Consider the following 27236-nt stretch of genomic DNA (forward strand, 5'->3'; position numbering starts at 1 on the left):
TGGGTCAGATGACAACTCCAGCCCAGGACTCTCCCACCACAGCTGCCCCATCTTACATTCCCGCCGGCGAGCTCGAGGTCCTCACTTAATCCCCGTCCTCGCCATCTAGCCGTCCTAGTGGGGGTGAGGGGTGAGGTGGCAGTTGTGACGTGCCTTTCCCTGTTGACTGATGATGTCGAGCATCTTTCTAAGGAGCTTATTGGCCATTTGTGTATCTTCTTGGCCACCCAGGGGGGCAGGGGCCATCCTGGGATTCAGTGGCTCAGTCTGAATTCCTTGCCCGGTCCAGGAGACACACACTGGACCTCGCAGTTCAAGGTGGAATCTTTCTCATTTGACCAAATGCTGTGACTTCTGAATCCGGAAGGCCATGCAGCACAAGGCCAGGAGAAGCGTGGATAGGGCACAGGTTTTGTCCTTTGCTCCCAGCCATGGCCCCGACGCACAGAGAAGTGGACGCTGCGGTAGCTTCACCTTGACTTTTTTATTTGCGTTTTTAAAAAACAATTAAATTAGAATACAAATATTAGAAAACAGCGGCCCTCGGCTGCCAGTGCAGACGGAGGGAGGGCTGAACTGCACAACCGAGTTTATACAGTAAAACTGAATTTGCCCTCGACCAGATTCATGTCCCTTTCTTCTTTAGACCTGAAATGATATTGCTTCCTGACTAGGAGAGTTCTGTTTATACAAAGAAAAAATATTCCGGGTCTTGGGGGTGAGGGGTGCGGCGGGGAAGAAAAGAAAAAGCAGAAAGAATGGCGGGCACAGGAGATCTGGAGAACCAGGTGTGGCCTCCGGGGGACAAGGGTGCTGGGCGGGGGGCCGGGCACCCAGCTGCGGGTCCCTGGAGGCGTCTGGGGCCACTCTGGGCCCCCGTGGTCGCTGGATTGCCCCCCCCCCCACCGGCCAGGAGCCACCTGGGTCTGGGCAGGGAGCTGAGGCCCAGTCCTGTTGGAAGACAAGAGTGAGGCTCCCGGGGGAGCGGGTGCCGGGCAGGCCTCGTACCCGTCGGAAAACCCAAGAGCAAGGAGAGGGGGAAGGAACCGCCCAGAATGGAGAGGCCAGGGCAGGTCCTTGCCGACCCCTCGGAAGTGGCCACGCCCCCCTGCCCCGCTGAGGAGGGGGCTGGCGACGGCGGCGTCGGCGTCCGTGGACACCTGCGCTGTTCCGTAGGGAAGTTAACCTGAATTGGAGTTACCGAGGTAGCTGGCTAGAAAACAGACCCCCCCCACGCCACACGGTGCCGCGCTCTGGGGCCCCCGCCTTCCGCCGGGGGTCCTGGCCACACGCCGGGTCTTCAAAATACCAAGTTATTGCACTTTCAAAAAATACAACACATCTGTGGCTAAACCCTCCCTGGCCCCCCCCGCCCCGCCCCCCACTGCCCGGCCCCGCCCCCCGCCCCCCCCTACTCCATGGCTTCTTGGCTAAAAAAAAAAAAAAAACGCTCCCTGCTCCCGGCTCTCAGGAGAGGACACGCTTGCAGAGAGAGAGAAAGCAAAGGAACAGACGAACGTCAGAGTCGGGGTCTGCTGCCGGGGAAGAGGCTGTCCTCCCCGCATCCCCACCGCCCGGTCCCTCGCACCAGCTGGAATGGTCGTCCGGGGGGCGCGGCGACCTGGGCCCACCCGCCCTTCCCAGGGTTGGCTCTGACTTCGGGCTCCAACTCCGGCCAGGGAAGTGGCTGTGTGGGTGGCTTGTCTTGTTTTTAAGTTTGATTTTTGTTTGTTTTTCTTTTTTTTTTTGACTTTTTTTTTGTCGTTTTACTTTTTTTTTTTTTTTAATCCTCCGATAGGAGAGTCCAGAGGTACAGGTGCCAGGAGCCAGGGAAAGGGGTGGAAAAACAAAATGAACAACAATAAAAAGAAAAAAAAAAACAAAAATCACTCCTCCCGCTGTGCCCGAGGCCCGCCTGCGCCCCTCTGCATGGTGAGCACCAGGAAAGTCGAGTGTCCGGCTGGTCGCGGCGGTGGCCAGCGGTCAGCAGGCTGACACCAGGCCCTTCTGGAAGGGGCAGCGACGCTTGGGCCGGGGGCCATCCTCGTCCTCGTCCTCGTCCTCCTCGTCCTCGTCCTCGTCCTCCTCCGAGGACGACGAGCTGTCCAGCGTGAGGTCCACCACATCAGCTCCTGGCTTCCCATTCTCCACACCTCCCGCCGCGCCGCCCCCGCCGCCCGCGCCCCCGAGCGCGCTGCCACCCCCGCCGTTGACGTTGGGGGTGGTTGGGAGCCCATTAGCATCCGAGGTGCCTGCGGAAGAGAGACAGGGACAGATGCTCAGGATGGTAGGTGACCCGCAGAGAAAGGAAATCAAGGCCGGCGAGGGGCGGGGACAGCCTTGTGCAGCAGGACACCTCGGAGGACAGAGCGAGGTGGCCTCAGGCCACCGGCTCCCCCGTGCTCTGGATGAGGCCCAGCACACAGCAGGTGCTCACTAACCACCTCAGACGCCCCGCTCCAGGGGGATCAACTCCACTGGGACGGTCGCGTTTCAGATAAAAAGGCCACGCGGTAGGATAGAGTCAAACTCAGCAATCGGCAAACTCTGGGAACAGAAACTCGGGCAAAGCCCGGCTGAGGCCTCACCAAGCACAAGGATGGGGCACTGGGGGCTGCAGCTGCGCTCCTTCTCGGCACGGATTGGGCACCACGAGCCGTCCACCAGGTACTCGATCTCGTCGGCATCCTCGCACTCGCTCAGGATCTTGGAGAGGAGCCTGGGGGCAGGAGGAGGGCCTGCTGACTCCTGGGCCCCACCCTGCTCCCCTGGCTGGGGGTGGGATGCTCACTGAGCCACTTCCTGCTCTCCAAAAGTGGCTTCAGGACAGCACTGGCCGCACCTGCTGACCTGAGGTTCGGGGTGGGGGCCCATGCCAGACCGGGAGCAGGGACACACCAGAGCCCCCAGCGTTCGTTCAGCATCAACACTGCACCTGCCTCCAGGTGACTCTGACCACCTCAGTCATGATCACACAGGAGGGAGGCCTTCTCCAGGACACCCTCTGTGGCAGACGGGGCCCCTCCCAGCCCCATCACCATAGTATGAATACAGCTCTGCCATAGTACGGCAGAGGGTCACCACAGTATGAATACAGCTCTGCCTGAAACGTACTTTGCACCTGGAAAACTCCTACTCACCCTCCAAAGCCCTACTCTACTGCTCCTCTTCTCCAAACAGAGCACAAGCAACAGGAGTGTCTGTCTCTGGCTCGGTCCTCCCATCCCACACGTCCAGCTGGGAGTTCCCTGAAGGCAGGGTCTGGGATGGAGTCCTTTTGACCCCGAAGCCACCCAGCTAAGGGCCAGAAACCAAGTGGCAGGGCCTTGTGGAATAAATGCACGACCCAAGGACCCTTCCCCCAGGAAGCCTCCCTGGCTATACCCAGGCCGCATGGGCTGATGGAATGGCAGTCCGTGTGGGGCACAGTCACACTACCCAGCCCCAGCCCCATCTGTCCCTAGAGCTGTCAGTTACCACCACCCGGGCCTGAGTGACCTGCTCTAGGCCTGTGGCGGGGAAGGCGGGCCCTGGGCTGCACAGCTGCCAGGCTGGGAACAGAGCTGCCATTCAGGCCCAGCCCTTGTGCCCGGCCCCAGGGGCCTCCTCACTCCACCCCAAGGCTGGACAGCGTTGGGGTGGCTGCTCGGCTCCTCCAGGGAGGGGACCCAGGCTCAGAGCTGGTCAGGCTGGGTTTGAAGTCCTTGCCTGGCTACCTGTGAGCTGGGGGCCTGGGCTGGTGGCCACCCCTTCTGAATCTGTCTCCTCATCTGTAAGGAGAGGATGATCAAGGTCCACCTCCCTGGACGGCTGGGAGGGAGGGCTTCTGAGACCTCGAGGGCAGTGACCAGAGGGAGACGAGTGCCCGATCGTGGGGACAGTTCACACGCGGCCACTGCAGGTCAGGGCTACCCCCTTCCCCGTGGCACACACCCCAGCCGCGCCTCAGCCATTGTGTGCGGGCGGGGGCCATGCAGCCAGCGGTCTAGGGCTGCCCCATGGTCCGCTCCTGCCTGGGCCACCAGGTTCCCTACCCCAGCCCCGGCTCTGGGGACAGAAGTGGGTGTGGCTGGCGCCTGGCAGGAGCCAGTCAGTCAGGTGCTGGGCTCAGTTTCTGGAAACTTAAGACCAGAGCAAAGTTTCCCTTTTAGGGAGAATGGCCTTTTTCCCCTTGTCCCCCCTGCGGCATGGGGAGGGCCTGCTGCTTAGGCTCAGGGGACAGCCTGGCCGCACGCTGGTGTCACCTAGGAAAGGGCCCAACAGAAGGTGGTCAGAGTTTTGGGAAGACGTGCGTCCCCTTCACCTTCCTATGTGGAGGATGTGATCAAGCCTTTGCTGAACGCCATTTGAGAAGCAGCTCCCCGAATTGTGCAATAGGGTGGAAGCTAGGGGTTCTCGGGTCCCTGTTTTACATGGGGGAGGAACAGACTCACAAAACGCAAGGTGACGTGGGGAGCAACAGTGGACCTCGTGGATCTGGAGCCCCACTTCTGAAGTCTAAGCTACGCCATTGCCACCCAAACAGCAAAGGCCCTGACAAGTCCCACAGGGCTGACACCCACCTCTCTCTGTAGCCCAGGGCTTGCAGAGCTGCCACAGGGTGCTGCTGGGTAGCCCGGATGCCCCAGGAAGCCTCAGAAGCTGCATGGCCCCTCTCCTCCTTCCAGAGGCCCAGACAGGCAAGGGGCCAAGCCCAGCACAGCCTGGCAGGCGGTGGGGCCCCCGTGCGCCCCAGCTACTCACCCATCGATGATGAGCTGGTCGTAGGGGGCTGGCTTGTCACACACCGGGCACATCCAGGTGGGCTTCTTCTCGTTCATCTGGAGGTAGAAGACGGCGTCGAAGCACTGCAGGTGTGCGCAGGTCTCCGCGCGGCAGGGCACCGACAGCCGCATCTTCACCAGCTGTGGGGGTGGGAGGTGATGGGTGTGAGCAGCTGCGCAGCAAGCACTGTCCACCCAGCCGCACCCACAAACCCGCGCCCCCCGACTCACCGGGCAGATGAGGGAGACCCGCACGCCAGTGGTGGCAATCTCACTGTCGGGGTCCAGGCGCAGCTTCTCTTTGACTGTGGGGAAGGGGCGGCTGGTGTCAGCGGGGCTGAGGGGCAGGTTTTCCCAGCAGCCAGAGATGCTCGGGAGGGCAGCAGTGAACACCCTCAGCACCCCTTGCCTCAGCTAGACACGGTGAGCACCCCATATTCACCTCCCAGGACCATGAGGCACATGCTTTAGCTCCAGGGCCCAGGACTACGAGGAGAATCTATGTTAAAAAAAAGCCCTGAGCAGGGACTTCCCCTGGTGGCGCAATGGTTAAGAATCCGCCTGCCAGTGCAGGGGACACGGGTTCGAGCCCTGGTCCGGGAAGATCCCACGTACCACGGAGCAATTAAGCCCACGCGCCACAACTACTGAGCCTGCGCTCTAGAGCCCGCGAGCCATAACTACTGAGCCGTGTGCCACAACTACTGAAGCCCGTGTGCCTAGAGTCCATGCTCTGCAACAAGAGAAGCCACCGCAATGAGAAGCCCGTGCACCGCAACGAAGAGTAGCCCCCGCTCGCCGCAACTAGAGAAAGCCTGCGCGCAGCAACGAAGACCCAATGCAGACAAAAAAAGAAAAAAAGCCCTCGGCAGCAGACATTTATTTTTGACAATAACCTGGGTGCACAACGAGGGGGGCCAGCCCCCCAACAAGACTGCCCTTTTCTGGAAAGATCCAGGCAACAAAGAGCTGCCGTCGGCCACCTGCTGTGACTGTTTGCTCTGATGAAAACCGCCAGGACCTCCCGCACCACTCCAAGGGCTGGGACGCCCCAAGGCCAGGAGAGCCCCACCAGGGACCCTCAGAGGGCGGGTGAGCCCACGAGCACAGCTCCCTTGCACTGTCCGAGTCTGCTTCTCTAACAGATCAGAAGACAGCGGGCACCCACCATAAAGCCACGGCACGCTGAGCCCACGAGGTGGAGGAAAAAAGCCTGGAAGGAAACTGGCCCACTGCAGCCCTGGGGATGGGCCTGCAGGGGGCGCAGGGAGGCTGGCCAACCAACCTGAGAGGGGCAGCGGTTCAGCTCCATCCCCAGATGGCTCGGGACTATGCCCGGGCCCTGCAGAGTGGAGGGCACTCGTCTTGGACGATGGGACTGCCCTTCCCTCCTTGATACAACGCCTGCGTCCCCTCCTCCAGAGAGCCTTCCTCCGCCTCCCACACGGGGTCGAGGGTGACCTGCCAGCTTGTCCTCCCACCCCCTCAATGCCCCTACTGTCCTCAGTCACCCTGTGGCTCCCATCTCTGGCTAACAGGTGCAGATAAATGGTAGACCCAGAGACCCTGGCCCCTCAAAAAGACCCTGGGCAGCTGAGGACGGGTGCAGTGCATATCATGCTTCAAAGCAGGGCCTCAGTCCTCCTCTACCTAATAGAGGGAGGGCACGTGCAGCAGGAAGGGTTCAAGTGAGACAGAGAACAGGACTTCCCAGCTGCCAGCAGACAGCAACCCAGCAGGCACGATGCCCAGCCTGAGCTGGCTGTGGGAAGGAAGCTGGGGGCTTGCTTCAGAGGGGAGGCCCTGCCCACCCCAGCAGGGGCCTGGGCTTCCCATGAGCTGCGACATATGCTGCCGCGGCCCCTGCACTGCCCCAGGCCTTGGCTCCAGGCCGGTCACGGAGGAGTTAAGCCAGGCCTCCCCATGCCCGTCCCCACCCTGGGGCCCACGGGTGCCTGGATGAGCCCTGCCCAGTCCTGCGCCAATGCCTGAACCTGCCAAGCGGGCAGGTGGGGGGGGGGGGATCGAAGAAAGGGCCATTTGAGGAAACAGGCAGGCTGCAGGGCAGGGTGCCTAGGCTGAGGTCCTGGGGTCACAGAGCCCTAACTCTGCCACACTGGCCTCAGTGTCCCCACTGGTCAGACTGGGACGTGGCCAGGCCCCACTGCTTGGATCCATCCGCAGTGAGGATGGAGTCAGAAGGCACCCCGCAAGGGCCTCCAGGCGACCAGAGAGGGAACTCCTGAGCCCCCGCTGTGTGGTAGGCAGCCCCCGGGGCAGGACACAGGAAGGTTCTATCTGCCCGTCTGAGTGGCTCTTCTGGGGTTTTTTAATGCTCTGCGTATCCCCACCCCCTTTTTTCTGGTTCTTAAAAGTACAAAAAAGAAAAAAAAACCAATGATCTCAGCATTCCGGTGCAGACCCTCATCATCACGTGTGCCTCCACTGGGAATCCATCCTCCGCTCCCGCTGAGAGCTGGCCCCCGCCCCCTCTCGGTCCCGCACAGCCGCCAGAAGCACCCGCCTGGAAAGCTGATCACCTGGGGTCTTCTCCCCCCCCCCCCGCAAGCCCTCCAAGCCTCCTCGCCCACCAACCCCGGCTCTCCTCGCCCCATTCACGGAGCTCACTGGGGGGCTTTCGGCACACCCAGCCCATCCCTGCCTCAGGGCCTTTGCACTGATGGTTCGCTGCCTGGCTCCCCCTCCTCCTTCTGTATCCTCCAGAGACCTCCCAGAGCTCCCCAACTGCCAGGGTGATGGCCAGACCCGGGGAGGTCCAGGTCCCCCACAGGCAACAAGCTCCTGAGGACCAGGCCTGTGCCTTGTGCCCAGCAAATTGGGTCAGCAGTGATGGAGCCATGGCCACCCCCAGGGACCGTGGGGAGCCCCACCCAGCAGTGCAGAAAGCCCTGGGGCTCACCCAGTGCCTTGCACAGCTCCGGGTGCTTGACCCCGATGGTCTTCAACCTCTGCAGCAGCTCCGAGGAGGTCAGTTGCCGCACCAAGTACAAGGCCACGGAGTAACTCTGGCGGTGGGGGAGGGGAGCAGAGTCAGGGCTGCGCCAATGGAGGTGGGGTGGGCAGGGGAGGGAGGGCAGAGGGAGGGAGTTCCAGGACCTGCTCACCTTGCCGTAGTTCCCCCAGGTGACGGTGATGCGGTTGGTGGCCGAGGACAGGTACATGAGGTGGGTGAGGTTAATGGGGCGGCACGGCCTCTTGGGCTCCACTCCTGGCTTGTTCGAGGGGTAGTAGCCCTGGAAGCAGACACCATGGCTGCGCCCATCACAAGGTGTTCCATGTGTCCCACCCGCCCCACTCTGCACTCTCTGCCTCGCCCCCACAGCAGATCTGGGGGGCCCACTCACCGGGACCGAGCAGTAGCTGTGGTTGACCTTCACGGCGATGTTGGGTGGGTACTGGTCTTCCTGAGGGCTGCTGGTGTCTGAGTAGCAGATTCTGCAAGGACACCGGGGACCATAGGGCCACGGGCACCTCGGGCAGGGGAGGGCACGCTGGGAGGGGCGGGGAGGACAGATGGGGGGCGAGGGTGGACCCGTATCTAGAGTGGGGCTGCGTGCTGGTGTACCCACGGACAAGGCCAGATAGCGTGTGTGTGTGTGTGTGTGTGTGTGTGTGTGTGTCTCTCTCTCTCTCTCTCTCTCTCTCTCTCTCTCTCTCTCTCACAGGAAGGGAAGGTGGGCAAGGGTCGTGTCCCCACCCACCCCCGGGCCTGGGCCACACCTGGGCTTACCTTAGGACGACCTGCACGGCCTTGACCCCAGGCTGCAGTTCTCTGTGCCGGGGGGAGGAGGGGAGGGTCAATAGCAGGACAGCGCCCAGCAGCCACCTCTGACCCTTCACTGGGGGGACCAGCCAGACGGACTAACCCACTACTTCCTTCCCATGGCGACCGAAGGCCAAGGGTACTGCCTAGAGCGTTCTCTCCTGACATTTACTCACGGGTGATTTGGGCAAATGACCGCCTCTATCTGGAAAATGGGGGGCTGGTACAGATAGTAAGAGGGTTGGTGGGTGTGGGCCTTGTGCCCGAGGAATGGCAACCCTAATGGTGACTTCTATCTCAGCTGGAGATTGAAGGCCTCAGAGAGCAGAGTCAGAGCCCTGGAACCAGCCTGCATCCCTCATCTGCTCACCGGGGGCAGCTCTGCCCCCAGGGGACACTGGGGATGTCTGGGGACATCTGTGGTGGCCACGACTGGGGTGCTCCTGGCGTCAAGGGGGTGCGGGCAGGGATGCTGCTCCACACCCCACAGAGAACGTGCCCTGACCCTGATGTCCGGAGCAGTGAGGAGGGGACCCTGTTAAAGGGGGACGATTGGCCCACCTTGGGGCTGTGGGTCAAAGGTGGTGAGAATGCGCGGGCCATGAGCACGGGGTGGGGGCCACCCTTCCCCGCCACGCTGAGCCCAGGGTCTGCTGCGGGCCTGGCGAAGGCTGCCCTGGGCTGCCACAGAGGCGGGCAGGGGGTGGGCACAGCGCACCTGGAGTTCCGGATCAGCTCCACCTGTCTGGGCGTCAAGGCAAAGATGCACGGGCTCTCCTGAAGCTTCTCGTTATTCTGTGGAACTGGAGACAAATTTGGGGTCAGGGTCACGTCTGTTCCCTGGCGAGGGCGCCGACCACAGTCATTCCTACAGGCCTGGCCCTCTTCAGACTGGGAAGTAGGAAATGGGAAGCTGAGCCCCACCCAGGTGGGATGTATTTGGGGGATCCTGCCCCTTCCTGGGTAAGGAGAACCAAAGCCCATGGTTCAGGGAGCAGTCATGCCCCCCCATGTCCCCCACTGAGGGCCACTCGGGGAGCAGCAGCCTCTTCAGCCCTCTGGGGCTCAGGCATCTACTCAAGAGGACCGAGAACTGCTCGGCGGGGGCAGAAGAGCTTTGCTGGGCCAGCAGGATGCAGCACACCAGGCCGCGTGCCCTCGGGCCAGCCACTTTCTCCAGGTCTGTGAGACACCAGTAACAACTCTGTCCCCAACTCCCAGGGCTGTTCCGGGCATCTGGTGAGCCATGTACCCAACCATGCAGCACTCGGCCCAGGCCCCGCACGTAATGAGTTCTCAGCACGGCACTGCCAGAGGGAATGGGGACAAGTTGAACAAGGTCCTGCCTCTGGCACTCACGGGTTGTCCAAGGAGATATGGAAGTGAACTGGCAGTGAACCTCCAAGTGCACAAAATAAGAGTCACAGAGCAGCCTGGCCTGGCTCACAGCGGGAGGTGTGAGGAGGGCAGCAGGGACAGCACACACAGAGCCCTGCTCGCCATCATGGAGCACTGGGTGAGAGTCTGCCGGGAGAGAGTCTGCCGGGGATGGAGACCTTGGCAGTGAAGGGGATGGAGTCTGCGGGGGATGGAGACCTTGGCTCTTCACTCTCAGTCATAACTGTACTGAGAAGCCCAGGCGAGATCAGAAAGCACTCTGAACTGAACGAGAAAATACAATACTCCAAAACTTGTGAGAGGCAGCTAAAGCAGTTGTGAGAGGGAAAGCTATAGCTTTAAATGCTTCTATTAAAAAAGAATGAAAAGTGTTTGAAATGAATGATGTATGCTTCCTCCACAAGAAGCTAGAAAAAGAAGCCCAAACTAAAAGCCAAAGCCATTAGAAGGGAGAAAATTAAAGATAAAGATGGAAGTCAATGAACCAAAAAGCCAACAACAGAGAAAACCAACAAAGCCAAAGTTCTTTGATACATACCTAGCTAGACTGAATGATAAGATCGTGAGAACACAAACTATCATGAATGAAAGGTGGACATCAGTACAGATTCTATAGCCTTCAATAGGGGGCTGTAACTTCATGCCAATGAATTTGACAATTTAGATGAAATGAACAAACTCTTCCAAAGATGCCAACTATGAAAACTGGCACCAAAACATATAGAAAGTTTGAAAAGCTTTTTATCGGTTAAAAAAACTGAACTCATAATTAAAAACCTTTCCACAAAGGAAACTGCAGGTCCAGCTTGGTGGATTCAATCAGATGTTTAAGGAAGAAACCATATAAACTTTATATAAACTCTTCCAGGGAGTCCCCTGGTGGCCTAGTGGTTAGGATTCTGGGCTTTCACTGCCGGGGCCCAGGTTCAATCCCCGGTCAGGGAACTGAGATCTTGCAAGATGTGCGGCATGGCCAAAAACAAATAAATAAATAAACTCTTCCAGAAACTAGAGGAGGAAGGACACGTCTCAACTCATTTCCCCCCCTCCCCCGGTACGCGGGCCTCTCACTGTTGTGGCCTCTCCCGTTGCGGAGCACAGGCTCCGGACGCGCAGGCTCAGCGGCCACGGCTCACGGGCCAGCCGCTCCACGGCATGTGGGATCTTCCCGGACTGGGGCACGAACCCGTGTCCCCTGCATTGGCAGGCGGACTCTCAACCGCTGCGACACCAGGGAAGCCCCTCAACTCATTTTAATGAGGCCAGCATAACCCTGGTTCCAAAACCTGACAAAAATGCATCAAGAAAGGAAAAACACAGCTGAATATCCCTCATGAACGTGGATGTAAAAAATCCTTAACAAAATTTTAGCAAACAGCCAGGGCCCCTGGGATCTGGCCCTGGAGTGCAAGATTGGTTGAAAACCTCCACACGTCCACTTAAAGTGGCTAAAATGACAAGACCAACAATTCCAAGTGTTGACAAGGACCTGGAGCAACCAGGACTCTCTGCTGGGGGTAGGGGTGGTTGTAACATGGTACAGACACTTTGGAAAACTGTTGGGCAATGACTAGTAAAGTTAAACATACACTTACCCTGTAACCAGCAATCTGCTGTTAGCTATTTCCCAATTAAATGGGAGTATGTCTACAAAAAGACCTGTGCAAGAACGCCTGGCTAATTTATTCCTGGCAGCTCTAAACTGGAAACAACCCAAGTGCCCCACAACGGAAGAACAAATGGACAAGCTGTGGTACATTCATACAGTAAAGCTTGTAGTCCATGCATCGACACGGACGAATCTGAAGCCCCAAAGCTGAGCCAAAGAAGGCAGACACAGAGAAGTACATGCTGCGTGTGCATTATACCACCTTCCTGAACAGGCAAAACTAATCTATGGTGATAGAACTCAGAAGAGAGGCGGCCTCTGGGGGTTGGGGGAAGGCAAGGACTGCCTGGGAGGGGGGCCCCTCGGGAACTTAACGGTGATGGAAATGTTCTGTATTTGGTGGCATTGGGGTTACTCGGTCACATGCATTCTCTAAAACTCAAGTTACGCACTAAATATCTGTGGATTTCGTTGTATGTAAACTATACCTCAATGTTTAAAATTTTAAAACTACACTGAGAAGTGATGATCATTCTGTAACGAATAAAAATATCAAGTCACTGTGTTGTACCCCGAATTAATATTGGATTGTAAGCAATCATACTTCAATTTAAAAATAAATTTGATGAAGCCAAAAAAAAAACCAAAACCAAAAAAAAAACCCCACCAAAACTAAACAAGGGACTTCCCTGGCAGTCCACTGGTTAAGCCTCCGTGCTCCCAATGCAGGGGGTCCGGGTTCGATCCCTGGTCAGGGAACTAGACCCCGGATGCCGCAACTAAGAGTCCACATGACGCAACAAAGATCCTGTGTGCTGCAACTAAGACCCGGCGCAGCCAAAAAAGGAAGATCGGCTCCAGGCCCTATGTGGAGGAATACTATGCTCCCGCGAACACAGGGAGTCACGAATTAAGCAGCTCTTTGTGCTCCGACAGAGACTAATCCCCAAGATGGTTTTAAGTGGAAAGAGCAGGTGCAGAGCAGTGTGTACCTCAGGCTGCTATTTGTGTAACCAAAACCAAGGAGGGGGTCTGTGCAAGAGCCGCCTCTGGGGAAGGTGGGTGCCAGAAGTGGCCACTACCGCAGCCCTGGAGCCGGGGGAGGTAAGGCGTCTGCTCTTTTTATACTGCAAACCCTTTAGGACAGTGGTGGGCAAACTGTCCCTACAAAGGGCTGGAGTGTAAATATTTTCAGCTCGGCAAGCCACACTGTTTCTGCCTCTACGTCCCCACTCTGCCTTGTACCATGAAAGCTGCCGGTGAGGGCGAGCCCGCACCCGCCTGGCGCGGCCTGGGTGGGGGGCGGACAATAGGGAGCCCTGGGGCTGGGCCCAGGCCTGGTCGGCCCACCCCTGCTTCAGAACCTTCTGAATTCCAAAGCGCAGCCTCGGGTAGGCTACTTAAAAAGGAAACACAATTTGAATTTAAAAGCAGCTCGGGCTCAGAAGCCAGAGCTCCCGGGCCGGGGTTCGTACCCCAGCTCTGCTCAGCCACGCCCCCATCCCCACCCAAGCCTGTGCGCCCTCCACGCAAGGGACCAGTTTCTCGGGGTTCACAGTGCTGGGGCCGGAGCTGGCGCTCAGGAAGAGGTGGCTGCTGAAACCGCCACACTGCTGCCGCCAGTTCCTGCTCGTTGTGGAGGGAGGGCTGGTCCCTCCGGAGACCCGGTTGGGGCCCCTGAGAAGGGCTGGCTAACTGGAGGGCTGGGGTGAACGTAGGCTACCTGCAGATGCGCCCAGACCCGCCCGAAGAGCCCCGGGCAATTATTTATGGGGGGAGGGGGTCTCACAACATCTGAGCTGGGCCGCCAAGCCTGGGGGGGCGTGTCAAAAATACTCCCCCCGCCAAAAAAAATACTCCCCCACACCACAGAGTCCCCTGGGAGGCAGGGGAGGGGACGGTGCACCGGCCAGCCAAGGAGCTCTTCCTGCAGAAACCGCGAGAGGGGTTGCCGAAGAACTGGCTGCGCAGTCCCTTTCCCGGAAGGACTCCTATTTCTAGGTGAGCCTGCTGCAGAGGCAGGGGATGCATTCCGAATCCCGATTTTCTGCTGTGCCATCAGCCTGAGGTGGCCGACTGTTCCCCCAGGAAGCCAAGTGGCCAGTGGGAGGCCAGCTGCCAGCTCAGCTGGGACACAGCGGGCAGGGGTCCCCCAAACCCGGACCTGGGCCATCCACCACCAGTGGCAGCCCCACCCTTCCAGCTTTCAGGGCTGAGATTCAGGCGGAGTCCGTGACCCTCACCCTCACCCCCACTATCAGCTCCCTTGGCCAATCCCGTTGTTGAGGATTTCCGAACGCGCCCAGGGAGGTCCCTTCCCCCGCAGTGCTCATCTGATCAGTATGAAGACCCCTTGCCGGTCTCCTGGCTCCCCCCAGCTCTGGGCTTCGGGGGAAGCTCTGTCCCCAGCCCTGGTAGCCTTGATTCCACCGCAGCCACCCTGGGCGCCTCCTTGTGCTCCCCACCTGCCAAGAACATACCTCGGGGCCTTTGCACTCGCCATCCCCTCTTCCAGAACATTCCTCCCCCAACCATCTACACAGCCCTGGTGTGTTTTAAGCCTGTGCAAATGCCACTGGAATGAAGCCTTCCCCGAGTGCTTGTATCTAAAAACTGCACCCTCCACCCCAACCCATCAGCGACACTGGCACTCCCAACCTCCTTCCAGGCTCCATTTTTCTCCCAAACCCTCACCTCCTAAGAATTAACACAATTTTCCCGTGTCTTTGGTTCGTCGTGGACACAGAACCAAAACTACCTCTCCTGTCACCCATGCTGCACAGCAGGGTGGCCATGGGGGTCCCCTGCCAGGCGGCTTGGGGGCTGGGATGAGGTACATGCCCCCCAGCCCCAAGCACACCCAAAGGCCTCAGCCTCAATGCCTCTCCGGGACTAAAGGGAGAACCCCTGCCCCAAGGTCCTCAGGGAGCTGGAATCCCAGGAGGAGCCAGTGGACCAGGGACTCAGCCCCCAGGCTCAATCAGAGACCCCGAAAGAGGGCCTGGCACACGCAGGCGGCTGCCAGGCAGCCTTGCAAACTGTCACCAGGGACGAGTATTTAATGACCTCAGCAGGTGCTCACCACATACTGGGGTGGGGGGGCAGGGTGTTCTGACAAACCAGCAGTCAGGACACACCACACATCCCAGGTTGCACACGCAGACAGAAGGCAACAGCGACAAGAACAAGCGCGTGACTTCATCGCTGTTAACCAGTGTGTTCTATGATGAACACATATTTTTACAAAAGTTTAAATAGAAAGAAAAGAACATTTTAAGAATTCGATCGGGGGACTTCTGGTGGCGCGGTGGTTAAGATTCTGTGTTCCCAATGCAGGGGGCCTGGGTTCGATCCCTGGTCAGGGAACTATATCCCACATACACGCTGCAACTAAGAGTATGCATGCCGCAACTCAGGAGCCCCTGCCTGCCGCAACTGAGACCCGGCGCAACCAAATCAATAAATAAATAATAATTTTTTTTTTAATTTAAAAAAATAAGAGAATTTGATCAGCAGGGACTTCCTCTCATTGGCCTGAAGCCCTTCGGCAGGCAGCCCCTGCCCCTGGGCCCCCGAGGCCCCCTCCTCCAGGCTGAGGCCTGGCCCCAGTGGTGATGGCGGGGGGCGTCCTGGAGGAGGCAGGAAAACAGGTGCCCCAGGCTGGGCGCAGGGGCCTCACAACAGGAGGGGGCGGACGGGTACAAGCCCCAACTAAGGGCTCTGGGTTCGAATCCCAGCTCCTCCACTCACGAGGCGAGGAACCCAGACTTCCTGCTCTTGGGGTTACGGGAGGAACAAGCACTGAAGGAATGACTCAATGTCTTTCTCACTGCAGCCTTCAGGCTGCTCCTCATCTCCAAGCCTTTGCTCACCTACCTCCACCTCACTCTGTCCTCTGGATGCAGTGGGGAACAAGCCAGTCCCAGGCGATCAACAATGCCAGGGTTGGGAGCAAGGCCCCAGAGGAGGAGAGAGTGGTAAGGAGGTGAAAGAGATGAGCTGTAGATCAGGCGATGATGGGGCAGGGAGGGCCATGTGGGTGTCCTGGGAAGAGTGTGACAGACAGAAGGAACAGCACATGCAAAGGCCCTGGGGCAGGACCAAGCCCGGAGTGCTGGAGAAGGCTGGAGCAGAGTAAGCGAGGGTTAGGGTTAGGGTTAGGCCAGGCGAGAGAGAGGAGGTGAGGGGAGGGAGGAGGAACGTGACCAGCTGCTATTCTAAAAGCTTCCTCTGGGGACTTCCCTGGTGGTCCAGTGGCTAAGACTCCACGCTTGCAATGCAGGGGGCCCGAGTTTGATCCCTGTTCAGGGAACTAGATCCCACATGCCACAACTAAGAGCCCGCGTGCCGTAACTAAGACCCAGCGCAGCCAAATAAAAAATTAAATACTGAAAAAAAAAGTAATCATCTTAAAAAAATAATAAAAAATTTAAAAATTAAGAAAAATAAAAGCTTCCTCTGGCTGCTGGGGGTAAAGTGTGTGGGGAAGACACCAGGAAGGAGGTTGGGCAGATTAAAGCCAGGGGCGGGCACAAAGTCGGGGGATCACAGCAGGCGGAGGTGAGCCACCTCTGGCAGGACTTGGGGTGGGCTGGAGGCCTCGCCTGGGACAACCTACACGCCCACCTGAGGGCCCCCTCACAGGTAATGCTGGGTGCTCCCCAAGGCACCCACCTGCTGCAGAGCTGATGGAGCCCCTCCCACCACCATGGGCAGGGGAGGCCCAGCCAGCCCAGTGGGTCAGGCCACCTGCCCCTGGATGCCACAGACAGCCCATGGGCCTGGTGGGTACCACGCTGGGCTGTGGGGCGGCAGGCAGGCCTGCCGCAGGGGTATTATCCACCTCAGAAAGGACGCGAAAGAACAAGACCTGGGAAGCCCTCAGGACAGCCCAGTCGGCCACCGTTCCCCGTGCCCCACCGATCTTGGTTTTTCTGGCCTCTGCCACCCACGTCCAGGCTACTCTCCCTTCCCCAGCCTGCGGCACACCACACTCTGGTCACAATGGCCTCCATTCATGAGCTCTCTCACCACCGGGCCTCTGCCTGGAACACACTCACCCACCCACCCCCTTTGTCCGGCTTGATTGCTACTTATCCCTTGGGTCTCAATAGGATTGTGACCTCCTCCAGGAAGGTTTCCTGACTGCCACCTCCCCACAAATGCACAATAAGGGGGCTCCTGGTACTGACAGCGCCCTGCCCCCCCCCCCGCCCCCGGGGAACCCTGCACTCCCTGACCGGAGCATTCCTCGCCCGTCACCGTTTAATCACCTCTAGGGCACCTTCCTGGCAAAACTCGCCAGGTCAGGGACCCCACTACCTTGCTTGGGCAATACCAGCCAAAGGGCTCGGAGCCTGAATGAGGGACGTATTGATACACTGGCCCTGCCCAGTGGGGACAGGGCTAGACCAGTGGCTCTCCACCAGAGTCAGCGCCGACCACGTCCTGGAGCATAAGGAGAACTGGGGGGCAGCTTGCTCACCCTGCTGGGCCACGGGAGTGGTCCCAGCCCACAAGGCGCTGGCCACAGGACACCGGGAGCCTCGGGGAGCAGCGGTGGGACAGGTCGCGTTTCCTTCCTTCTGCCCGTGGTGAGTCTCATGATGGTACCTCGTCTCCCCCACGCTCCCTGGCCCTGAGGTCTGGGCCTCCCAGAGCGGACACTCAGCCTCTGCCTGCTGACACCCCAAGTGGCCAGGCTTAGGGGACCCTCCGGCCATAAGAGGGTTGAGCCCCAAGCAGCAGTGTTGGACCCGAGACTGCATCCCCGGTCCCTCTGAGTTCTGCTGTGGGTGAGCAGCAAGCGCCTCTGCCCCCGGGGGTGCCTGGCCCAGATGGCTGGGCTCCCTGTTCTGAGAAGAGGCCTGAGGTCCAGAACCTTCGTGTGGTTCAGTACCAGGGCTTCCCCACAGGGAAGCAAGGTGCCAATGGCGCAGAGAGGGGGTCAGAGGAGGGAAGATGGCTGAGCACGCGGCCCCGGAGTCCCTTCCCTCAGGATGCCGTGTGACCTTGGGCTAGTCTCCTGACCTTTCTGGGTGCCAACCCCCAGCCCCCGCTGGAGTGGATCATCTTTCTCCTAAGGTCCTTCCAGCTCCCTGTCTGTGGCTCTATTATTCCCCTCCCCTCCCCCAACCAGAACATTCCCCTCCACGTGATTTATGTCTCCTGTCTGCCTGGCGCGGTCTCCATCCCGGAGCCTGCCTGCGGCTCTTCCGGGGAAATAGGACCAGACTGTTTGGGCCTCGTTTTGGTCGGCAGGGCATGACCAGGGGTGAGGGGGAGGGGAAGCTGGCTAGAGCCTCCTGAGGTGGCTCCTGGCAATGCCAGTGCTGCAGAACTCCCTGTGGGGAGGCGCCCAGGGTGAGGGGTGGGCGGACAGAACTGCTGGTGCTGGAACAGCAGGGACCAGATGGCTTCAGGGCCACCGTCAGCGCTCGATGAGGCCTCCCCCAGGAACCTGGGCAGCCCCCAGGGAGTCCCTGAGGAGATGGGAGTCTCGGGAAAAGGGTACATCCTGGGAGAGGGGCAGGGGAGTGGGTGGGAGCAAAGGCAGGGTGGGGTTGGCCTCTTTGTTCTGAGCCAAGAGCAGAGTGATTCCTGGTGTAGACAGGGGAGCAGACTCTCCCGGAGATCAGGTGACTGGGGTCCCTGGGGGCTCAGGGCAAAGTGATGCATTGTGGGGCGGGAATGGTTGCATGTTTGCGGGCAGGAAGGAAGCCCATGGTCCGGGCAGGGGAGGGAGGCTGCCGGCCCTGAGTTCAAAGTCACCTCCAGTCCCAGGCCCCCGCCCAGCGCCAAGCCCGCCTTGCAGTCTCCCAAGCCCACCTTGCAGCCTCCCTGTAAAAACACAGCCTCCCTGATATAAAGATCGTGCTTGAGTCCTTAGGAAGGAGTCTGAATCTTCAGCTCGACCTCCAGAACCAGCCAGCCAGCCAGGCCTGAGACTCCAAAGCCTGCAGGGGGGGTGGGAGGTCTGGGGAGGTTGGGAGGGGGCAGGGGGATGGGTCCTGGCATCTAGAGAGAGGTTGCGGGAGCAGAGACAGGGAAGGTCATCCTGGAGAAACTCGGGAAGGGGCCCTGGGTCCCCAGTGCTGCCACGTCACCCCCACGATAGGTGCTGGTGAGCCAACCTGCCCCCCACCTGGGGGCTGGCGAGAAACCCCTCCTGGTGTCAGAGAGAAGGCGGGGGAGGGCGGAGCCCCCGGGCCAGAGTGTGGGGCCTCAGACCCCAGGGCCAGGAGCACCTGAAGCACTTTCCTCCACCTCTTACAGCCTCACCTGGAGCCACAGGCCCTCGGAGAGAGCTGTCATCCCTCCCCCACCCCCCACCCAGGGCAGGACGGAGGGGGCCGGTAGGCGCGCCCGGGGCTGGAGCTAAAGCCTGTGTGCAGACAAGGGCCCCCTGGACGATCAAGGCAGGCTGCTGGGTCAGCACGGTTGGGAGGGACTGAGCCGCGGGGCCAAGGGCACGGCGGGTGGGGGCATGGAGGGACCGTGACCTCGGCCACAGCACACAGGGACCGACTCACGACCAGGGCCTACTGTGACGGGCAGCAGGACCCACAGCGTGGGTAGGCTAGGGGCACCACGAGGCTCTGAACAAGGGGTGCTAGAAGTGAACCTCCACAAGGGTGGGGGGCTCTGTCTGCTCCCTGCTGCACCCCCTGATGGGTGCCCACCCAGCAGGTGCTCAGGTATATGCTGTGTGACTGGGTGGGTGATGAGTCGCAGGAGGGGTCTCCAGGAACATTCAGGCACCTGGTAAAACCTCAGGGGTGACAGGAGCCCCATCGCGTTCCACTTGCTCTCTGGAGCCCTGGAGGCCCAGGAAGCTGTGGCTGGTTGGTGTCCTGGCCCCAGAGCTCAGGGCAGCATCTGAGGCTGAGTCCAGGCTGACACCCACTCCCAGCCCTGTCATCAGGGTGGGAGGGGGCTGCTACAGGCCTGATACACAGCAGGCCTGTCCCTCAGTCAACGTAAGGGACAGAGAAACGAGGACAAGGTTCCCCGGCATCATCTCCTCTATCCGCGCTGCACCCCGCCTCTCAGAGGCACACCTGGCCATGTGCTGACGGGCCGGCCCATGTTGACAGGCCTGAACCCGCTGACCGAGGTCACTCCCGCAGGCTACCTACTAGGAAACAGCCTTCCGCAGGGGGCGGGAGGGAAGGTCGAACCTCCAGCCCCTTCGCCACCAGGAGTAAGACCACAGAAGCCAGCCTTGCAGGTGGCCCCCAGTGCCCCCGCCTCCTGGTGGTCCAGCATGGTGGAGCCCTCGCCCACGTTGCACCAGAGTTGGTTCCTCTGACCAGTGGAATGTGGCAGAAGCGAAGATATGCCACTTCCAAGCTGAGGCTGCGAGAGAGCCCTCAGCTTCCAGTGGGGTCATGCACTCACACAGGTGCACATGCTTTCTCTCTCCCTCTTTCCACCGCAGCCCCCCTGCCCCGATCATGGTTCCGAGGGAAGCAAGCCACCACATCATGCTGGGAGGACACTCAGTCAGCCCCCAGAGGCCCAGGCGGCAAGAACTGGGGTTTCCAGCCAGCAGCTGGCAACCACGTGAGTAAGCGCCCCGCCCCCAGCCCCAGTCAAGCCTACTGATTAGGCAGCCCCCCAGCCGACAGGTGGACTATGACCCCCCTGAGCGACCCCAAGCCAGAACCACCCAGCCAGGCCGCTCCCGAGTTCTGACCTTCAGAAACTGAGGTGTCGGCTGTTTCGAGCCACTGGGATTTGGGGTAACTTGTTACATGGCAACAGGTTACTAATTCAAGGACCCCAAGGTGGCCCCTGTGCTTCCTGGGAGGGACAAGCCCCCCTCAGCCCCTCAGCCCTTGCTGCTCCCCAGAAAATGCTCTGGGTTGGCTGCTTGGCTGGCCTTGGGCGCTGGGAGAACTCAGAAGGTGGGGCCGCCCACAGGGGCGGCGGGGACTCACCCAGCTCGGTGGGCTTCAGCAATTCATCCAACATGTTAAAGAAGGGCAACTTCACCAGGCGCACTTCTGGCTTGAGGGTCTTGGCAGGCAACCGTCCGAGTCCGTTTAAGTACTTCCCGTAGAGCACGGGGTAGTCAATGTTGGGGCCCGTGAGGGGAGTCCTGGGCACCGAGCTGGCCCGGTCGTAGGTGGAGTGCATGGTCAGGGGGTCCAAGGGCCGGTGGGGCTGCGGCACGGGCTCCGAGCTCTTCTTGGCGTAGCGTGTCTCGTAGAGTTCCTTGATCTTCTTGAACAGCTCGGGACTACAGTCAAACTGGACCAGCTGGAGAGCCCGGGTGACAAGTTCGTGTTTAAGTCCGCTCTTACTCCGGCCGACAAAACCCAGGAGCATCTGAAGATCAGAGACTCGGAAACTCATCACCATGTTCTGGGGAAGAGCAACCACAAACACACAGGTTCAGAGGGATACGCTGCCAGGGTGAGGGACTGCCTGGGCCAGCTGGGGGGACAGTGAAGTGAGACCCTGCTAGCAGCTGGCCGGCCTGGGGCCCCCAGGAGGAGGAGGCGGCAGCTTCTGCCCCAGTCCCACCGGCAGGCTTGGTCCCACCTCCATGCCTGTGCTCAGGCTGCCGCCTTGCCCTCCCCTGAGGGGCCCCCTCCCCGCTCAGCCCTGCTCCCATCCTCCCCCTCCAACCTTCCTCAGCATCACCAACGCAGCAAAAGCTCGTCTGACTGACCCCCCCCACCCCCAGCTGCTTCTATTTTAGGTCCTCTTTTCCCATCTTCAAGCCTGAAAGCATCCCCAGGGCAGGAACTGGGAATCTTGCTTCTCCATAAACAGCCTCAGTCGCGCTCCAGCTGAGAACACTGATGGCCTCTCTGACCTAGGCCTCTTCGTCAGGGAGGATGGCGGGTCCACCTCATCGGGATGTGGGAAGGACCAGATGAAGCGATGCACGTAAAGCAGAGTGAGCGCTCGACCAAGGTCGGCCACAAACACATTTTCCCTTTGGTCTGGAGCATGGTAGCCACCGCTTGCTTAGTACTGACTCACCTGCCGGGGACTGAGCTGGGCGTGTGATTATGCACTTAATTCTGATCCTTCAAACACCCCTACCAGGTTGGGGTGAGCTCCAGTTACAGACAAGATCCAAACCATACTCTGAAGCCGGGGTGGCTCCTCTCTACCAGGCTGCCCCAGCACCGACTGATTTCAGCTGAGCGCTGCCGAGGCCGTCAAAGCGTCTGCTGGTCCCCCCCACAGGCGTCCTCCCCTTGGTGCTGTGGACACTGGGGCCATCCCGGGCATGGTGGGGTGTGGAGCAGCATCCCTAGCCCCGCGCACTCGATGCCAGAGCTCCCCCAAACCCCAGTCGTGACGACCACAAACGTCCCACAGACATCACCAAATGTCCCCTGGGGGGCAGGATCAGCCCCAACAGAGGAGCGCGGGGATCCAGCAGCCACAGAGGCTATGAACTGACCCGTGGCAAAGTGATGACTGGCCACTATTACCTGGCAGGGCCCCTCCAACGAAATCAGACCAAATACAAGAGAGCAGTGGAGCCCAGTGTTTTCTGTGGGACTGGCTGGCAGTGGCCTGCCCTCCGTGACCCTCTGGGCTCCCCGATAAGCTACATAAGCAAAGTATCCCGGAGGGATGGGCCTGCGGGGTATGGGGGCCACCCGTGCCAAACCCTGAAGCTGACCTGTGATGAGTGAAATGTGGTGGGAAAAAGACACTTCCGGGGTGGGGGATGGAGAAAGAGAAAGTACAAGCGATGACAGTGGACATGGAAAGCTGGCGAGCCTGGGGCAGGACAGCACCCAAAGAAACCAATAAATCACTTAAACTCAACTAGAAAAAGTCTGATGGTCAGAGGTGGGCGGGACCCCCTGCCAGGCTGGTTACGTGCCACAAGGCGCTGCTGTTTCCGGGCTGTCAAAGAGTGAGCTGTGGAATCTGATCGTGGCTCCAGGAGTCAGGAGCCCTAGGTTCAAGCCCAGACCCTGCCCTAGGTTCCCAGATGACCCTGGGTCTGCTGTCAGGCTTCTCCGCACTTTGGACAAGATGGGAACTCTAACGTTCTTTCCAGCTGTACGGCGCCAGGCTCCTGCTGATGGCAGAGGGGTCTGACGGGCCCAACATGACACAGACAAAGGTGCGGGGAGGCCCCATCCTGCCTGCAAAGCTTAGAGGGGGAGGCTTTTCCTGCTGCAGGGTCTTTCTCCTACTCCTGCACTGCAGACGGAGAGCGCCCACCAATGCCAAGCACAAGGGCCTTCATGGTCACTAATCTCACAAGGACTGGTGCCCATTACACAGGTGAGAAAACTGAGGCTCTGAGAGGTAAGCAGCTGGCCCAAGGCCTCCCCGTGCATCCGCAGCAGGGCTAGCAGTATTTGGACTCGGGGCCATCGGGCTCCTGAGGCTGCTTACTTCCACTCACACCCAGCTGCCTGGGAGCCCCTCACTCCCCTGTACACCCGCTGCTTGGGGGCCTAGCAGTCTGCTGGCCCTCCAAGAGTCTGAACACTTTTGAAAACAAAGAGGCTTCGCCTCCCTCGGCCTGACTTCCTACCTTGAACAGAGAAGAAAGGCTTGCAGACAAGATGTTTCTTCTGGAAGAGCCCCAAGGCGCTCCAGGGGAGAGGCAATGTCATATGGAAGCTGACCGCCCACCATGGAGCCAAAGGCAGGTGGGCCTGGCCTTTCAGAGTCTGACCACAGCACATCTTCCTGCCCCTGGGAGCCCCTGCCCCTACCTACCCCTTCCACCAGGTTGGGGCCATCCGGAGCCACCTCATGCACGCGCATCCCGGGGCACACCCCTCGAGCTGCCATATGTTCATGACTCGGATTTCTCAGCAGCTGCCACCACCGAGGAGCCTGCCCTTGACACTGGAAGGGAGGGGGGGCCGCGCAAGCAGGGTGCAAACGTTCAGGAAGAAGCCCCAAGTGCTGCGCAGACCACTTCCTGCCGCGGCTTCATCCTGACCTGCCTGCCCCTCAGATCTGTGTTTATAAACAGCGCCAGGCCCCAACGGCTTCCAGAGCCTCAACTCTGGGCTCCTTCGGAGCCGTGTGGAGAAACAGCAGCTGCGCTGAACTTAACAGGGGCGCCTCTCCAGGAACTAAGAGCTCCGTGCAGAATGCTACACACCCTCTCAGGGAGTTCCCAGACCACTCCCCACCCCCACCCCCAAGCCCCTCCCAGGGGCCTCAGGTTGAGTGTCTCAGATTTCTAAGCTTATCAACAAGCCCCTCGCTCTCCCCTCGGATCAGCCCATTCTGGACCCCAAAAGACAAAGTCTCCGGCTCTCGCTACAAAAGGCTGGGAAAGCACCTAAAAGAGGGGGACATTTCAATGACAGGTAGGCACTCCACAGTGACAGCAAGGGACTGAAGGAGAAAGAAGGCTGCCTAGGATGGGAGCAGGCTGGGCTCACGAGGCTCGTGTTTTAGAGCACTTGAAAAAGGGTCAACTTGATCTAATTGGGGAGGGGGGCCCCAGCCACTGGAAGGTGAAGTAGAGTTCATCAGATCATATTTCAAGGCCCTGGATGATATAAGAGTTCAGATCCTACTCTCTGGCTGGAGTGGGGGTGGGCGCCCAGAGCCACAGCCCCACAGCGGCCTGAGGAGGTTAAATTTCAGGGCTCCAGGGGACTTCAGGCCGCAGGTTGTTGCCTTGGGCTGGCAGAGTTCAGACCTCTGCATCTCTAGGGCAAGTCTCAATTTCTCAAAACTCCGGAGAGAGGCAGCCATGTGTGTGATGCAGGTATATGGAGAGGGCACTCAGGGGTGAATGGGGCTAATACCCTATAATCACAGAACCCTGAGGGCCGCATTTCAGATCCCAGTGGGAAGGGAAGGGAGATGTAAGGAGAGGGAGGAGCAAGAGAAAGAAAACATTTACAGGTCAGGACCCTGGGGAGGGGAGAACAGCAGGGGGAGGGGGCGGTGTCTTGGTCCTGCAAGGTCCGGTCCCCCACCTCCCTGGGATCAACGGCCTTGAGTAAACTTCTCCGGGAAGAACCCTAGCCTAGTCAGGGGCAAGGGTTCTGGAGCCTCACCTCGGGGAGGCATCTGGGAGAAGATACAACCCCGGGAGAGGGATGCTCCCAGCTTAGTCCCAAGAGGATTAAAAGGGGCCCCAAGCTTGAAGAGGTGGCATCTATGGGATGTGGAATGTGGACCCCAAACAGGAATACGGGGGAGAAAGACTAGAAACTAACCACCAGCGTCCCCCAGCGCCGGGAGCCCCCAGCTGTCCCGTCACGTGATCGCCCTCCTAAATACCCTACCCTGCAACCAGCCAGGGACTCTCCAAGGACCGACGTAAGAGACCGGCAAAAAGAGAAGGGTGCCTCAGATGCCAGAGCTGGGGTGCATAAACAGATCTAAAGCAGGGGTTCTGGGGGCTGTGTGGGAAGGGAGTGTGATCTGAGCAGTAGACTCACGATGGGGTAGAGTATAAGGGAAGCAGACAAGGTTTGGAAATGGGAGTCTGATCCTGCGAGTGTGGGGTCCAGAGACCCCAGGAACAGTCCAAAGCAGCACAGATGCTGTCCTGAGGGTAGAGGGAGGAGGAAGGCAGAGCCCAAGACCCAAGGCTGAGAGGAGAGTTATTAGGAAGGCGCCGACACAGGGGCCAGGGCTCAGTCCCATCGGGGAGGGCAAGCTGTTATCGCCGCGCGCACTCCGGGGTGAAGAGGGTGTCGGGAGGGGGGCGGGGCTCTGGGACCAGAGCGGGAGCTGAATATTGGCTCCAAACCCTAGCCTGGGGTAGAGACCCCAAGAGACACACTGTGTTTGGGGGCAGTTCAGGACCCCAGCTCATCACCCCGGATGGTGGAAACGGTGGCAGAAAAGTCAGGGGACCTTTCTGGGCAGGAGTCGCCAACCCCAGCCTGGTCAGCTAGGCGAGGAGGCTGAGACCCAGATGTACCAGCCCACTGTACCATGGGGGGCTGGGAGGCGCAGACACTCCCCCAGGCCAAAGAGCGCCGAACTCGAGGAGTGGACGAGCAGTCCAGTCAGTCATGCTGTCCGGGGGGACTGTACCTCAAGCTGGGAGGCGCGGCCCTGTGCCCGTTCTTAGGAAGGTCCAGACCCCAACCGCTTGAGCTGGAGGTAGGAGAACCCAACCTCCTACCTGGGGGCTGAACCCCTGGCGCGAAAACTGGGGTGAGGTTTGGGGGGCCCCGCCCCCGGCCTCCCCGCGCCCCGCCCGCAACCGGAGCCCCGGGGCCAGGGGCTGGCGAGGGAGCCGGACGCCGAGCCGCGGGCGGGCCGCACTATGGGGCCCCGAGCGGAAGGCGCAGACCTCGGCCGGCCGCCCGGCCCCCGCCCCCCCGCCCGCCCTGGCCGGCGCTGCCGCCGCTCACTCACTTTGGCCTCCACCAGCTCCGCCGCCATCTTGGCCACCAGCGTCCCCCGCGCCGGGAGCCCCCAGCCGTCTCGTCACGTGATCACCCTCCACTCGCGGGCGGGGCCGCCACCGCGGCCAATTAGCACCCGCGCGCCCTCCTCCTCGGGGCGCGCGCGACCGCGCACTGCGCAGGCGCGCGCGGCCACCGCCCGGGCCTCGGGCCAATCAGGGCGGCCCGACACCGCCCCCCCTTCGCTCGCGGCGACCACGCCCACCCCTGGCCGCGTCTGGCTTCTTAAAGGGGCACGAGCCCGGCATAGGTGGGGGTGGGTGCTGAGTCCTGTCTGGGGAGGGAGTAGACAGCGGAGGCGACAACAATGCAGCCAGGTGCCGCGGCCCCCGGCGCGAGGCGGCCTCCAGGTGCGTGACTGGGCGCCCGGCGACGTGGGGGGAGGAGACGGTTGGCCCGCGCAGCGGCCGCCAGTGCGTGCAGTGAGCCGCCTTGGAGCGCAGCGCGGGACAGCCTCGGCTGGCCGGGCGACCCGCGCACTGTACATCCGGGTCCCAGCGCGGCCGAAGGAGCGCGGGCGCTACACCTCCTTGGTTGGCCCCTGGAGGAGAAATGCCAGACCCCCTGCCCAATTCCCGGTATGCCGGCGAACCGCCCCTCCCCACCCCGCCCCCCTAGTTCCGCCTCCCCACCCACAGTAAACCTTTGGAATCTGCACTAACCGGAAACTCCCCTGCTCAAGAGCTCTCCGTGGCTCCCCAGTGCCCACGGGCCGCTGTACTCAAACTTTCGTGTGTCAAAACCTGGAAGCAAGAGGACAGAAACGTGTATTTCAGGGCCCATCCCTTGAGATGATCAATCTCAGGGCAAGAATTAGGCAAAATTAAGACAGCGCCCCAAATGACTCAGTTATCAAGGTAAGTATGTTTGTGCGGTATTTTTAAAAATAAAATTAATGCAAAAAAAATCCATGATGAAGAAAATACTAAAATTTAAGTAAAGAGGGAATCCAACTCCGCAATTGTACAGGTGACCTCCCTCACCTCACACAAACTCTGACTCTGCAGGGTTTTGTTTTACTTTTCCTACACTTTTTTTATTTTGAAGAGGGTGCAGAACTAGCACCCTTCACACTTATGTACCCTTCACCCAGCTTCCCCCAATGATGATATCTCACATTCCTACAGTGTGTTGTCAAAACCAGGAAATTGATGTTGGTACCATACAATCAACTCAGGTACAGATATTTGGATTTCACCGGTTTTGGGGGGTTTTTTTTGAATTTTTATTTTATTTATTTACTTTTGGCTGTGTTGGGCCTTCGTTGCTGCACGCGAGCTTTCTCTAGTTGCTGC

At 59.8% G+C, this 27236-nt stretch overlaps 1 protein-coding gene across 1 annotated transcript; it reads right to left on the reverse strand.

Annotated features, from left to right (window-relative positions):
- Positions 1-1695: 1695 nt before the first annotated feature.
- Positions 1696-26029, reverse strand: PIAS4 (protein inhibitor of activated STAT 4). Its single transcript, XM_082652070.1, has 11 exons — positions 25892-26029; positions 20497-20923; positions 9266-9350; positions 8515-8556; positions 8129-8219; positions 7889-8017; positions 7684-7789; positions 4995-5068; positions 4744-4904; positions 2589-2719; positions 1696-2252 (listed from the first exon to the last, which is right to left on the reverse strand). Exons 1-11 carry the CDS (start codon positions 25916-25918, stop codon positions 1984-1986), a joined length of 1542 nt encoding a protein of 513 aa, XP_082508196.1. The 5' UTR covers positions 25919-26029; the 3' UTR covers positions 1696-1983.
- Positions 26030-27236: the final 1207 nt, after the last annotated feature.

Source organism: Grampus griseus, assembly GCF_964374135.1.
Source record: "Grampus griseus genome assembly, chromosome: 3".
Lineage (NCBI taxonomy): Eukaryota > Metazoa > Chordata > Mammalia > Artiodactyla > Delphinidae > Grampus > Grampus griseus.

What these genes read in the sequence shown, in the direction of transcription:
- PIAS4 (XM_082652070.1), bottom strand. Translation starts at nt 25,918, where the DNA reads ATGGCGGCGGAGCTGGTGGAGGCCAAA. An exon ending in CGGAGCTGGTGGAGGCCAAA is followed by an intron (nt 20,924 to 25,891) that starts GTGAGTGAGCGG and finishes GCTCTTCCCCAG; the next exon opens with AACATGGTGATGAGTTTCCG. An exon ending in GGGTCTCCCTCATCTGCCCG is followed by an intron (nt 4,905 to 4,994) that starts GTGAGTCGGGGG and finishes CCACCCCCACAG; the next exon opens with CTGGTGAAGATGCGGCTGTC.